The 15,348-nt window shown below is 32.4% G+C and overlaps 1 protein-coding gene across 4 annotated transcripts in view; it reads left to right on the top strand.

The window, feature by feature from the left end:
- The window catches only part of Cadm2 (cell adhesion molecule 2), a 1,008,835-nt gene that overhangs the window by 864,849 nt on the left and 128,638 nt on the right, over positions 1-15,348 (top strand). For all 4 annotated transcript variants that reach the window (XM_015478645.2, XM_015478644.2, XM_015478643.2 and 1 more), the window contains one exon: positions 7,736-7,906. In XM_015478645.2, coding sequence (XP_015334131.1) covers positions 7,736-7,906 — 171 coding nt within the window. The remainder of the gene's footprint in view (positions 1-7,735; positions 7,907-15,348) is intronic.

Here is a 15,348-nt window from a genome sequence, read left to right as displayed (position 1 = left end):
CCCCCCTCTCCTCCCCTCCCCTCCCATGGAAGGGATTTCTGACATGGCAAGAATAAAAAAACAGACCCGATATTGTTAGTACTTAAAATATTATCTTCCTTGGTATTTTCACATCGGCCACTGGTCCACATCCCCATTCCTATTTTATACTTTATTTAGAGACAGTTGAGTTGTTTAGTGCCTCACTGTTGCTGAGCCTGCCTTTGAATTTGCTATCCTCCTGTCTTAGCCTCCTGAGCCACTGGGATTACAGATATGTGCCACCATGCCTGGCTTTTAATGTAATAATTTTTAAAGGAGTTAAGTATCTTCTTTATTAGATGGTTTCCTCGACTGGGCAACCTAACTCTTAGTATTTTTTTTAAACAAGAAAGTAAATAAGGGATTAAGAATACATAAATACAGAATTTATCAATCACTTGACAAAAAATGATCTAAAATATAAACTCAGTAATTTTAAATGGTGACTCTACTCCTTATAGATTATAAGAATGTGATACACAATCCTTGGTATCCTTTTGGGGCACTAAACCTTAATAGTTATTCAAATGTTGCCTCTATACCACTGAATAGTGATTAAATTTGGTTTAAAAGTTTTGAGGAAGAGTGACTCTATAACTTGTTTTATTCTCAAAGGATTTGAACATGTACAAAAACAAATAGATTGACTAACATAAAAAAAGTAATGGTATTAAAAATGAAACAAAACCCAGTTAGTGTAGAACAATTGAATGAAATCTAAAGTGAGATTAGTAGCATATTACTTTTAGAAGTATTTTCACATTTATCAATAGTGAAATACAAACTTTTATTTTTATTTAACTACTACAAAGAAAGAGATATGAGCAGTACCTATCATGCTCACAATCCAGTTGTACAAGTGGTTTAACATTTTCTGTTGCTGAGAGGAGAGAGTGTTTCTCTGAGTCCATGTGCCTAAACAACGTTTTAATATTGAATGCAGTAATCATCAGAATACCTGCAAGAAAATTCTTACAGTTGGTTCTTCTACCACTTCTCATCACAGACCTGTGAGAGAGCATGTGAGAGAAATTTGATAAAAAAGTAAAATTCTAACTTTCTACTCATCTGTTTGAATTAAAAAGGTACTTTGGGAAGATTTAGATAAATGAAAAAAAGTCCCCCTTAATCAGTACTCCATCAATCTTACTTTTTTCTTCTCTAACCTTTTGAGATCTATGAAGAAGAGCTGAGTTTCATTAATATTCCTTGTACAATGGAAAAGTTACTTTGTGTTGCCAGTATTTTTTGGGCCATCCCTTTCAGACTTAGTTAAAACCACATTTAAGACTGGCACTCCCTTGTTAAAACTGGATATGATAAGGAGGATTAAAAAAAAAAAAAAAAAACCTTTCAACCTTTCGGGTAGAAGATGTATGAAGGAGTGCTCACAGGTGAGAATAGGATTTGTTTTGAGGTCTTTTCCAGTACACAGATGAAAATGGACATTAGACTTTAGTTGGCTTCCTGGCTGCTCTGTGCTGAACAGCTTCCCTCTGCTACGCCCTTCCACCATAATGCTCTGCTTCACTTGGGACCAGAGCAAAGGAGTAGGCCAACCATGGACTGAGACATCTGGAAACTTTTAGTGCTGATTAATTAGAATTGGGCTTCATTGCTGAGTACTCATATGGTCCCTCTGAATAGCCAGGCTTCTCAGAGTCCTTTGTGTTTCCTTCTTGATTTGTGCTTTGGAAACCCAATTTCTTAGCCTGGGCTTTGAATTCTTATCTGTAGAGAATAAAAATAACCTATGGTTTACACTGATTTGATTATAACCTTGATGATTAAGTAAGCAAAGATTTTTCACTTAGGAAATACACATCCCCTTTTCAACATGCTTAACTTCCAGAAACCCGAAACAACCTGATTTTTGCCACCAACTTTCAACAGATGTTTCAACTGGATTTCCAGAAATAACAGTCATGAGAGTTGTTAGAAGTCTATTTTTATGTCCTGATTCACCTTCTCAGGAGGTTTATGAGTGCTTCTGTGTAGTTTAACAATGAATATTTATCTTCAACATAAAGGGATCTGACAAATTTGGACTTTTTCAGAGTTCTGGCTCCCTGGAAGTTGTAACACTTAAGAAATCCTTTGCACCTCTTTGTGTTTTAGGAGCAGCTGACCCTAAGTACAAGTATACTAAGACTGTCCCATCTCTTATCCTTCCTCATAATACCCCAAACTACAGGATATTTCCCTTATTTACTTGCTTATATAAATTCCTAAATCCCCCTTCCTTTTCTTTGAGATGTTCCTCATTAATTAACACTCTCCTTATTTCAATAGCCTGAATAAAATAATACCTTTGGGCACAGTGGCACACACCTGTAATCCCAGCTACTAGAGAGACAGAGGAAGGAGTATCACAAGTTTGAGGCCAGCCTGGGTAACTTCATGAGACCAAATAACAAAAAAAGGGCTGAGGATTAGCCCTTGTGTTTCACTATTGATAAATTTGAAAATACTTCTAACACAGAGCTCTTCTAGCATGCATGAGGCCCTGAGTTTGATCCCCAGGACTGACCCCCAAAATAATAATAAAGAAATAAATTTTAAAATGAAAAAGAAAAAGAAAGTGATTGTTAATGTTCTACTGTGTAACATGTGACCTCACTATGTTTTATATGGGGAATGTTTAAAGCAAATATAAAATGAAAAATTGTGCTTAAACATTTTTTTAGAACTTTTATAAAATAGCACTTTAAGCTGAAAAGTAAGAACTGATATTTCCTCTAAGACAAATAGGTTTCAAAATATGCTCTAAGTTACTGAATATGTAATTCACATAAAGTTACTTTTATATCCAGAAAAAATAGGGATTTGGTCATCTTGTTAAAATAATATAGTTATTTGTAGGAAATTTAATCTATGGAATGTCTGTTAAGCAGTGAATAAACATGCCTGGTCCTCTGATAAGGTCATATCTATCATTCGACAAAAAGATTGAGTCACATACAATGTGCACATTTTCCATTCTCAGTGACAAGAGGGCATCATACAGCTTACTGATGAGGGCCTCAGATAATATTTATAGCAGTGATGTGGATTCAGAATAAGTTCCTTGATTTCTCCCACTGAAATTATCATGTAATTCATCATTAACCACTAACTTCTACAATCCTTGCCTCTGAAATTAGGAAGAATTGCTTTTATGAACCATGACATTATAATAATAAAATTCAATTGCTAAATAAGCTTCCTGGGGTTAATACAGAGACCCTATGTTTTGATCCTGGACAAAGAATTCAAGGCCCAAATGGGAGGTGCCATCTGATATCCTACATCATTCCTAAGCATTATATCCAAAAGCAAGTGCAGTTCTTTCAGTGTGAAGAGGCTGTGTCTAAGTCTGCCTTGTTCCCAGTGTGACCTATTAACTTTGCAATGGATACAAAGAACTGGCCTGCTCTGCTTGCCTGGTTGACACAGAGGTCTACATCAAGATCCAGGCATACAGTCTGTCTTTAGAAAAGTAGACGCAGCTTCATTCAGGTCTTTCTAAATGGCATCAAAACCACAAAAGTGAAAAGAGCAAATGAATCAGAATAGTTTAGATTGTGCTTCTCAGGGTGTGTTCCAACCACTGTGGAGACAAGGCAACTTCCCTAGGTACTTCACTTAAGAGGATTTTCTTTCTAAAACTCTAGTCTAAATGTTGTCAGAATGTAGATATAGAGGCAGGTGGCCCAGTAATCTAAATCTAAGAGAGATGGAAATGGTGATATCTCCTGAGATCTGACATTTTACGAAAAGATTTGAATGTCAACAAGACTAGATGATGAACTGCGCTTTGTTTCTCAGATAAACTAGCTCAGAACTTTTAAACTCATTTATTTTGAGGACTCAAGAAGTCTAACTCAGACATCAATCAGTAATTCTTTTCCACCTTAACTCTTGGTAAGACAAAAGATCTAAAACTCTGAATATAAGGAGAGTGCTATTCCACAGTTCAAGTTTCATAAAGAAAACAATATAAGATCTCATTGAATTTTTTTTAATTTTGATACTTTATTTTGATATTTTATTTTATTATAGTCATAAAAGTTTAAAAAATCCTTTTTGTTGAGAGGCATGCCTAAGGAATTTTCTCCTAGGCACATTTTAATTTTTTAAAATAATTTCTCATATGAACAAAATATACATAACAATATGAGAGAGGATTTGGTCATCAGTTTTAAAATTATCAACATTCAGTCAACAATTGCTTCATGTGTGATTACCTACACTCCACACAATTGCTTTTATTATCATATTCTCTGGGTTCTTCTTTTTCAGGCCAAATCTACCAACATTGAATTGAAATTATATTAACTGTAATATTTTGACAAATTGATAAACCAGGCTAACCCACACTCCTATTTGAATATGAGGATTTCCATATCCTCAGAAAATTCTGCCATATCTCCTCACAGCCAGTTGCCAACTACCATCCATAAAAGGGACTACACTTCTGACTATTTAAAACAAATTTATTTAAAAGAAGTTAACAAGGTCCACTGGAAGAAGATGTAAGATTGGCTTCAAGGATTATGAAGAAAAGATATTCTACAAATTCCTATTTATTTTTGGCCCTCAGTTTTGACTAGCCATTCCACCAACATATTATGACATATGTTACATAACGTATATTGTGGAAAACACAAAAGAAGAAGAAATATAAATATAATAAGTAGTAAAGGTAAAATGGAAGTTGTGGAAGACAGCCAATAAAAAAAAAAAGAGAGAGAGAGAGAGAGAAATGGGAATAGTAAGTCTCAAAATGTCCTCTCTAGATTCAGCTATATTACTTACGTAAAGAATCTCTTATACACTTGCCCCTCAGAACATGGTCTGCGGGCCAGAGACTGAATCTCAAGCACAGCACTTGTATCAACTGAGTAAGAATTCACATTGTAACAAGATCTGATGTTGACTAGTATGCACATTTCATTTTGAACATATTATATGACATGCCAAAGGGAATGGAAACTCAAAAACATCTTATGTGAAATAAGAATACTCATGGAATCAGCAAATAGACCATTTAACATAAAGAAAACTTCTTTTGACTCTATTACTGTCTAACCCAACCAGGTATTTTGAAAAGATAGAAGGTAAAATGAAGATACATTTTAGGTACCATTTTTTCTCTGTTTGCTTGGGGAAGGAGGTCAGCATCAAATATGAAAGAAAATATCATGATTGCCTTATGTCAATGTTTTTTCCTGATCATTTGTGGCTTCTATAGTAACCCCATTAGCTGTCACACAGCCTATTAAAAGCAACAAATTAAACTTGTGTTTATTTTACTTAAATGATGCTCATTAAAATTTCATGTTGTATACAATTGCTATCAAATTTTATGTGTCCAATTAATATTACATTAAATGATACTTTTGTAATGGAACAACTAAAGGAAGCAGATGTTTGAATTCCTAAATGCAGGTGTTAAACAGCAGCAATACTTTAGAATAATTTCCATATATTGTATAATATTAAAAATGGTTTGTCAAGAGTTCTAAATTTTCTTTTTCTTTTTTTTTTTAGAAAGATCACCCATGTTTATAGATACAAAGAATTAATATTGTTAAAATGGCCATAGTACAAAAAGTAATATACAGATTCAGTGCAATCCCCATCAAAATACCAATATTTCACAGAAGTAGAAAAATAGTCCTAAAATTGATTTGAAAGAACAAAAGACCCATAATAGTCAAAGTAACTTTAAGCCAAAAAAATTAAAAAATGCTGGAGGTATCACAAATTATACTATAGAGCCATAGTAACAAATTATACTTCAAATTATACTATAGAGTCATAGTAACAAAAACTGCATAGTTCCAGCATAAAAACAGACACCTAGACAAATTGTACAGAATAGAAGACACAGAGACAAACCCATACCAACACAATCATCTGATCCTTTACAAAAATGTCAAAAAGATCTAAATTTTCTTACTTTGACACTGCTTAGAGCTAGGAGCAAATAAATATTGAGCATAGAATTATAGGAAAGAAAATGAAATGTAAAAGTGACACAGTTTTGTATAAATTTGTGAGACATGAAAACTCAAAGAATCTCCTAATTTTTAATATTAATAAAGAACTATAAATATATTTGCATTGTTTTTTATAATTTGATGTAAAGGAGGTCATTTTGCCTGAAATCTTTTGTAATTTACAAATGGAAAATCTCATTAAATTATTTAAGTATAAATGAATTGAGATATTATATTTTATGCTTATGAAAATGCTATATAAACCCTGTATAGCAAAAAAGACAGAATTGATATTTTTGTTTCTTTCCAATTTTCTGTTAGATTTCCTTCGTCTCCAAAATTATCTAAGATCTATAAAACTTTTTATGGTTAAAATATGTTATTTTTTTCCTAATGTGTGAACTGAATCATAATCATATATGTTTTCAAAACAAGATATGTATCATTTAACAGGATTTGTTTTTTTCTAGTATTTATGGTTTCCTTGCTTTTAAAAGTCAATCAGTAACTTTAAGTCATATTTCTCTGGAAAAGAGTAAAATGCAATTATATATATATATATATATATATATATATATATATATATATATACACACACACACACACACACATACAATTGATGAGTATATACTCATAAATACATCAAATTCAATGTTATTTTAAAAGTATTCAAAGAAAGAAAAATGGAGCAATTGAGTTGAGATTAGTTGATTGTTGTCACTAAAATATTTTGAAATATCTTTAGACATTTTTTAATCCACAGTAAAATAAAATATGTGCTGTATGTGAAGAACTAATTTCTAGAAAATATAATTGTTCATTTGATATTGGATGATGGGAAAAATGAAAAAAATCATAAGAACTGAACACATTTTCTTCTCAATTCAAGATCTTGTTATAATCATTTCTTGACCTTAGTCTAGCATTTTGGTTTCTAAACTGTTGAAATTGCCCTCTTCATATCAGCTACTTCAGACTTGAGAAATTATAAATTAAGTAAAAATATTATTAAACCATTTATTCTCACAGAAGAAATAAAACCTTAGTGCACCATATCAGTAAGTGAATTCACATCTTGAGGAAAATATTCTCACTGGTACTGAAAAGGAATTCTCAGTCAAGGGAAGAACACTTTCTAGATCTCACTGCATCTATGTATTTAAATATTGAAAATGTTCAGATGACTGCTTCATCATTTCTTTGCCAAAGATCACGACTGTCTCATCTTAAGTTTTCTTGAGCAATTTTGTGTTTGCCTTATGTTGCTTATGTGAAAATCAGAGGGAAAATAGATTGTGCTTCAAAACCTAGCCAGATAGCCAGGAATTTGCTCTTCCCAACTGTGTTTGTGACTCAGAGAAAGTAAGAAAATATTTTAGTGAAACTTCTGAGAGAAAGGGGAGACTTCTTTTGTAAGTGACCTCCATTTTTCAAATGGACTACAAAAAGTATTTTTTAACTTACTGTAATATAGGTTAAACTTAACACCAAAGAAAGAACAATGCTGTGTGTGCCACCATTCTGTTCTATATTTGTACTTAAACCTTCCTGTTTGTTTTTAAGTAGTTACATATTTTTTAGCAAATTGAGATACTTTAAATACAAAACTAAGAATAATTGCTTTTTAAAATCCATACAGGCAAGAAGAGTTGTTTTCCATGTCTTGAGTACGTAATGTGTTACACATTGAAAGATGTCACAAGATTTTTATACTCAGATTTTATTTACAGATGTAAAATATTTGAAAGAAGAGGATGCAAATCGCAAGACTTTCACTGTCAGTAGCACACTGGATTTCCGAGTGGACCGGAGTGATGATGGAGTGGCTGTAATCTGCAGAGTAGACCACGAATCCCTCAATGCCACCCCTCAGGTAGCCATGCAGGTGCTAGAAATCCACTGTAAGTAAAACTCTACTGCTCCCTTCTTTATCTCAGCAGCAAATCTCATCTGCATTTAAAATCATTTCAAAATTACCTGAAATTACAGCAAATGTGCAGCAAAATCTATGCTCATTATTAGTATTAATCACGTTCAAAGGGAAGTACTCCTGATCTGAGTGTCATTTTGACAATGAAGGAAAATAATGGAGATCTCATAAAGTTAATATTCCTAATTATGTTTAAAATTCAGGCATGATGTATGTGTATGCATGGTGGTGGGGGAGAAGTAGCGTGGCTATATTAAATCAATTTTGTAATAGGCAAACTTGGTTTCCTGGCTATGCTTTTTAAATTAAAGTAGTTTTAAACCCTTCCTATTAGGTATTCTAACTCTGTTTCAACATAGAGGCACATCATCATCATCATCATCATCATTGTTATTTACAATGAATAATAGTAATGTTAATTGTGTGACTCCAAGTTAGCAGTGCTAAATGCTCTCAGAGCATTAACTCTCACAGCCCAAAAAGCTTGTGTGAGCTGTTACCTTGATTAGTCGTAAGTTACACCTGAAGCCCAAAGAGTTTGGAGGGTGAGTCAGACAACTAGAGAATGGTAGACTTTTGATCATAGCAGTTTTAATATTAGCAAGGTACTAAGGATATAGGAAATGGTTCATATGTATTTTACCAAAATAAAGCTGGAGGGACTGATATAAATAAGACAAAGTAGAAAATAGAAGACAGGAGTTCATATTTTCCAAATTGCATGATGAAGATTTTTCATTGCTTTTACTATCTGTGATAAAATTATAATATCCACTTAGAATTTGTCTGTCATACAATTACATTGAATCCCAAATTGCTGAAATCTAAATATTGGTTTTCTATCATGTCTCATTGCATTTTTTTTCTCATTTGTTTAATCAGCAAGAATTTATTGAGTGTCTATTATGTCTTGATCATAGTTTTGGGCATTGCAGTTATAGACAGAACAAGAAAGAAGAACGATAAAACAAATTGAAATTGTCTCGTTGTCAAAATCATCATCAACACTATCAACACAAAATACCCTATTTCTTTTATGCCATCCATTCTAGATATGAATGACAGAAAAACAATATAAATAAATACAACATATAGTGTATCATATAATGATAAGTACTATGCAGGAAAAATAAACTAGTGGAGGTAATAAGGATATGGAAATGGAAGAAAAGTGAGTGACTGTGTGAGTGTGTGTGTGTGTGCGCACTGCAAGAAAAACTTCCTGAGTTGGGACTATGCTTAGTATTTTTATTTCGGAATAGCAAGGATGTTAGGTGCAGGACAGGCTGAGTAAGCTATCTGCAGGGCATGCCAAACAAAGTTAGCTGCAGGATGACCTGGCTTCTCTAGCCCTCCGTCTGGTTCTTTATCACATGTTTGCTTCAAGCCCAAACGCCCAAGCCCCCCGCTCAAGGCCGAACATTCAACCCCCTCCTCAAGGCCAAGCACTTAACTCCCTTGTGTGCCAACAAGGCAGCTTGCAAACCCAGAGACCCTATTAGATTTGGGCTATAAAAACTACTTCCTGCCGGGCCCCTCTCTCTTGCTCTCTCTCTCTCTCTCTCTCTCTCTTGCTCTGTCTCCTTTGCACGTGTTCTCTCTCTCTCTCTCTCTCTCTCTCTCTCTCTCTCTCTCTCTCCTCTCTCTCTCTCTCTCTTCTCCTCTGTTGCACTACTGCATTAAAAATCTCTTGGTTGCTCTGAGTGTTGTGGTCACTTTCCTTTCAAAGGATACCAGTGTTACAACTTGAGAATGGCATAACATAAAGTAAGTATTAGGATAAAAGACTGGAGAAGTATCAAGGAGAAACTATTTCATTTAACTTTTGATTGAGAAAATGTTATCTAATTATAATATGTCCATTGCTTTCTAATTATTCTTATGTTATTAGCTATTTGAATTATTATAATTTAAAAAAAGAATTTGTATTGGATTAGTTCACTAAACGGTCTTCTCCTCCTCAAAGCAGATTCAGCAACAAGCACATTTTAGAACCCCAAATGGAGATTATTTCCAAAATTCAGCACATTAATTTATAGAGTGACCTTGGAGAATTACTGAAACTGCTTGAACTTTGATTATAAGTTAGACAATTAATTCCTATAACAAGACAACTTAAATCTAGTTTGTGGCATTTAATGGACTTAAGATAAATGTCAACTGCCTTCCCTATTTCTTCTTATTTCATCAAAAGTTCTTTTAAAATATAAAAAATTATGTTATTTGATATTTTGAGAACACCCAGATCATCAGCATAATAATTTTGAGCTTTTATACATATATATCAAAGTGATTACAGGCTTATAATCGCTTATTTAACTGTAAATTTCAACATATGATAGAAGAAATATTAGAGATTAAATTATAAGAAGTTTTGAAGACTAATGGCATCCCCAGATTCTACCAATTCTCAGGCAAGTTTAGATTTATTAAGTTTTCTGTGGTGAAGAAGAAGACATGTCAGATGAATTATTGGGTGTAGGCAAGAAACGAGACTTGTTACAGGATTCAGGCTTGTGCTGGTTTTCATAAAATACTCTGAATTAAGTGCTGTCCAGATTAGGAACATTTTAGTGATGGGTGTATTTGTAATTTTACATGGAAAATGAATGGTAAAGCAGAAGAGGATTTGTAATTATGAAGATACACTAATTAATAGTGCTAATTTTTGTGGTTGTTGAGTGTCTTGATCTTTGTATTGTTTCATCATCAATTATGGGTTAGACTTGACATTATCTGTTTCCACCCACAGTCATAGTACCTTTATATGATTATTGTTTGTATGCTAGAGGATGGTTTATGCTTGTTGAGGTTTTTTGGGGGGGAGGAGTACTGGGGATTGAACTCAGTGGTGCTTGACCGCTGAACCATATCCCCAGCCCTACTTTCTGTTTTATTTTGAGACAGGGTCTTAATGAGTTGCTTAGCACCTCCCTGTGGCTGAGACTGGCTTTTAACTCTTAATCTTCCTGCCTCACTCAGCCTCCTGATCCACTGGGAATACAGGTATATGCCACCAGGCCTAGCATGTTGAGATTCTTTAAGCCTAGCTTAAAGGTGTCAAGTGTCTGCTACCAAGGTTACCTTGGAAATTCAAAAGTACATTATATACACTACTAATTTTTAGCTGTTTGCTTACCATATATTATTGTGCATAATTAAGCAAAATTTCATGGAGGAAAGCAATTGAATTGACTAATTTTAAAATTTTTACTTGAAATATTCTGCACTTCTAATGACTGCCCAATTAAGAATAGCATCTCATTCTATCATGGTTTAATATGTAAGTGGCTAGAAGGCAGAAACCAGATCTATTTAAATTATTTTTCTTAGCATCTAGTATCCCATCATTCATGTATGTGAAGTTAATTAAAGCTAACTGATGGTAATGCTAAATGTTCCCTTAAGGATACAGAACATTCCCCAGAGATGAAATGAGTGGAAGGTAGTGATGGGGCACTCAGCGACAGTCAGCATCAAAATTAGAGCAAATTGAGTAAATTATTAAATTCTCCATAAACACCTAAGGATGATGATAATACTTTGGTGTTTGTTTCTAGGGACAGTAGATCATAGCTTCATAAAAGTACACATGTGCAAATACATGATGTACAAATTTCTAAGGATTTGAGAGGGGAAGCTAGAAAGGAGACTTGGAAAAAAAAGTGGTAGGTTTAGCATAGTTTCGGATTTCCCCTTTGCTTAACAATATTCCTATTGTGAATGACCTCAGAGTTCAATCTAAATGGAGAAACATATAGCATTTTGGAACCCCCAGAGAAGAGAGCATTTTTTTCTGTGGTGTGTAAAAAGGGAAGCTATATATCCTTACAATAATGGAAACCTTTATGATCACTATACAAAAATACTGTGCTGTTGTGGAAAGTTAAGTTTGACAGGAAATAAGAGAGTTGAACACCTGGTGCCAAGGAGTGTAAAAATAAGAATGATTAAAAAAAATAGTAGGAGGTATTATATTAGGGTTAAGTTTTTAACCATGTTACCTTATTTTATATAATTTAGAAGGTTTTAGCCTATAAAATATATCACAGTAACATGTATTTTTTTATAAAATATTAATTATAAATTTAAATACTGCCACTTTGATGAAAGAGAGTTTAAAACTAAACTTTAAAAAACTGCAGACATTTTGCTATGAACCACAAAAGCTTGCAAATTTCAAATAATAGGTAAATGATTATTTTCTAACTGAAAAGCTGTGAAAGTCATGCTTTTGTTTTTGTGTTCAAGATGAAAACTCTTATTCATCTCTCTATTTTTTACACAGATCTCTTTGAAACAATAACTTTTTTATTTTTTTATTTGTCTGATTTAATTTTTAGAAGAGATTGTATGAGTCAGATTTTATTTAATTCTCAGTAGGAATGATGTCTGCACTAACTGAAAGAATTATGCATAGAATGCAGAAAAGAACATAACTGAATGCTCATTTTCTATATGTGACATTGACAAAAATTACACCATTTTCTGTTATTGAAAATAAAGAACACAAAAGACAGATTAGTAAAATATGACAGAATTTTTTTCCCCTAGGACTTTTGTACTATGGTGTGAACTGCCTACGTGGTAAAATAAGGGCCTCACTGAAAAACAAAATGTGTGTGTGTGTTAAAATACATTTTATATATTTCATTAAATCATGAAATATTATGCTATCATTACTATTTATTTAGTACTTCATATTTAATATTGTCCAGCTATGTTCATAAATTTAATAGTTGTTTACACACATGGACCATTAATATTTAAAATAGTAAATAATGTACTTATGATAGCTTATAGAGGAGACCCCACATGTAAGTCCAAAATAATTCAATCTAAGCAATAACATAGGGAAGAGAAGAAGAGTGGGAGGGATTTAGGGGGGACTACTACAGTGTTAAAATTGTGTGTTATATGAAATCAAGTTAGCAATGACTATAAATTTAAAAATGCATTATGTACATTTAAAATAACAGAAAAAAAACTTGTTAAATGATTTTATTAAATTATATCTTTATAAAGAGTTAAATGGTCAATTTACATCTCAATCTATATATTGGATGATTATATATCCTTTCTATTATAGCAAGAAATAATAAAGTTAATCCATATTTCCTATTAGCATCTTACATTTTAAAATGTAGCAAAGTATTTGTAAGCAATTTAAGTAATGTGCTGTTTTCTTTAAGAGAAATAGTTTTTGCCTTGAATAACTGAATTGGCAACTATATGTTCTCCCTGCTTTTCCAGACCATCCAATGTACTCTATCAATTCTCTTTTCAGTTCCCCTTCCCAATAAAATAGAAAACATCTTATTATTGTGGGAGAGAATCAATGTAGGTGGATATGGAGTTCCCTAATTCTATTGCTTATATCTTCTTTTCCACTGTGAGTAATCAAGATTCAGAACAAAAATGTTTTCAAATATAGACAGAGATTTTTATCATTATATTTTTGGCTGCTTGTGTTTTTCTTGAACAGAAAATAATGAAGCCCCCATCTACCCAATCCATTTTACACCAACCTGTATACTTGTCTATCCCTGGTCAGGTTAAATTATCCTGTGTTAATTTTATCAACTGTGCTTTCAATACTCCTCTACTTAGTTTAGAAAAGACTCAATTAAATGTTTCAGGCTATGTAGGCTCATTAGTCAGGAAGGTATATGTTCTTGGTAGCATTTTAAAATAACATATCTTGCTCATCTGGCATCTCACTTGTGAAGTGCTGATTATCTAATTATCTTGTCTACTACGAATTATCTATGGTCCAGGGGCACAGAATAAAAAGAGAACCCAAAAAGGTGAAATAAAAACTATCTTTAGGTTAAATTTTTCAGAAATTAAAATAGAATGTTCTTTTGACTAACAAAATAGTATGTTTTTGCCTGTGAGTACCTTGGACAGATTTTAATGGAGTCCAAAATATTTTAAAAAGTTGATGAAATGATACAAATGCTAAAATAACAAAGTAATCTAAGTCTGTTATCAAAAGATGTTTCATTATATTAATAAAAGTAGCCTAGTTTGAGATCTCTAAGAAAACTCAACATATTTTTTAAATTTTCAAGGAAAATACATTTGTTACAATGTTACCCATGGTAAATATTACTGACACATTTTGTTCATTAACAAAATATGTTTTCTTTTGTAAGTAACAGGAATATTTTATTCATGTCCTATAATAGAAGATTGAGTAATGAAATCAAATATTTCAGTCATCTGAATTCAATGATTCAAAATGTTACTATAGTGTTTTATGTTATTAATAATAAGGAACAAATTCTGTGTTTTTAAATCCAAGAGGAGCCTATATCTGTGAGTTGGGATTGAAGATTTTTAAATTAATAAAAAATTCTTATATTAAAATAATACAAGGCGCTCTAGGCTTTTCTTATTTGCTTATCATAAAGTTGTATTTTGAACATGCAAATTAATATCATAAAGAGGTAAAATAAAACATCAAAAATATGGAATGTATGTATATTAAGGGCAAAATATATATATATATTCAATTACTATTAAGTTAATTTAATAGATAATTTAAAATAGTTTAAGAACATGAGGAAAAAATTATTTTGGCTGATAAAACATAATATTAAGAAGTAAGTGCATGTTGTAGATATCCAGTGTCTTTAACTTTACAATTAGCACCTTATTCTACTTAATTAATCTATTTTTAAAAGATATAAGCTATTTTTATTTTCTTTTTTTTAAATTACTAGATATTTAATATACCAATATTTTGCAATTGTTCTAGTTCTACTTTCTAAAGAAATTATCACAGATAGTTGAAGATTTTGAATAGAAAAATACATAGAAAACTACTGTAATAAATTAGCATGTTAGACATTACCAGATTAGTCCTTGATATGCCAGGGAAAAGCATCATCCATATATGCACTCTGGTCCTCCAACTTTTATTTTTGTTTTAACTGATAGACTTTCTTTTTAGGGCAGTGTTAAGTTTAGAGAAAAATTGAGCAGAGTGTCCAGAGTTCCCATGTACTTTCTCTCCCAACCCAGACACCTCCTTACACATTTCCTTAGAGCTAATATCTTGCATTATTATTTATATCAATTCTAGGTAAGTGTATTGATATAGATGATGATGATGATTATGATGATTGCTATTACTATTATTGTTATTATTTTTTTTTTAATTTTTTATTGTTGGTTGTTCAAAACATTACATAGTTCTTGATATATCATATTTCACACTTTGATTCAAGTGGGTTATGAGCTCCCATTTTTACCCCATATACAGATTGCAGAATCACATCAGTTACACATCCATTGATTTACATATTGCCATACTAGTGTCTGTTGTGTTCTTCTGCCTTTCCTATCCTCTACTATCCCCCTTCCCCTCCCCTCCCCTCCCCTCTTCTCTCTCTGCCCCCTCTACTG

This window comes from Marmota marmota, unplaced genomic scaffold, assembly GCF_001458135.2.
Source record: "Marmota marmota marmota unplaced genomic scaffold, marMar, whole genome shotgun sequence".
NCBI classification, from domain to species: domain Eukaryota; kingdom Metazoa; phylum Chordata; class Mammalia; order Rodentia; family Sciuridae; genus Marmota; species Marmota marmota.
This window is presented reverse-complemented; position numbering and strand designations above follow the sequence as displayed.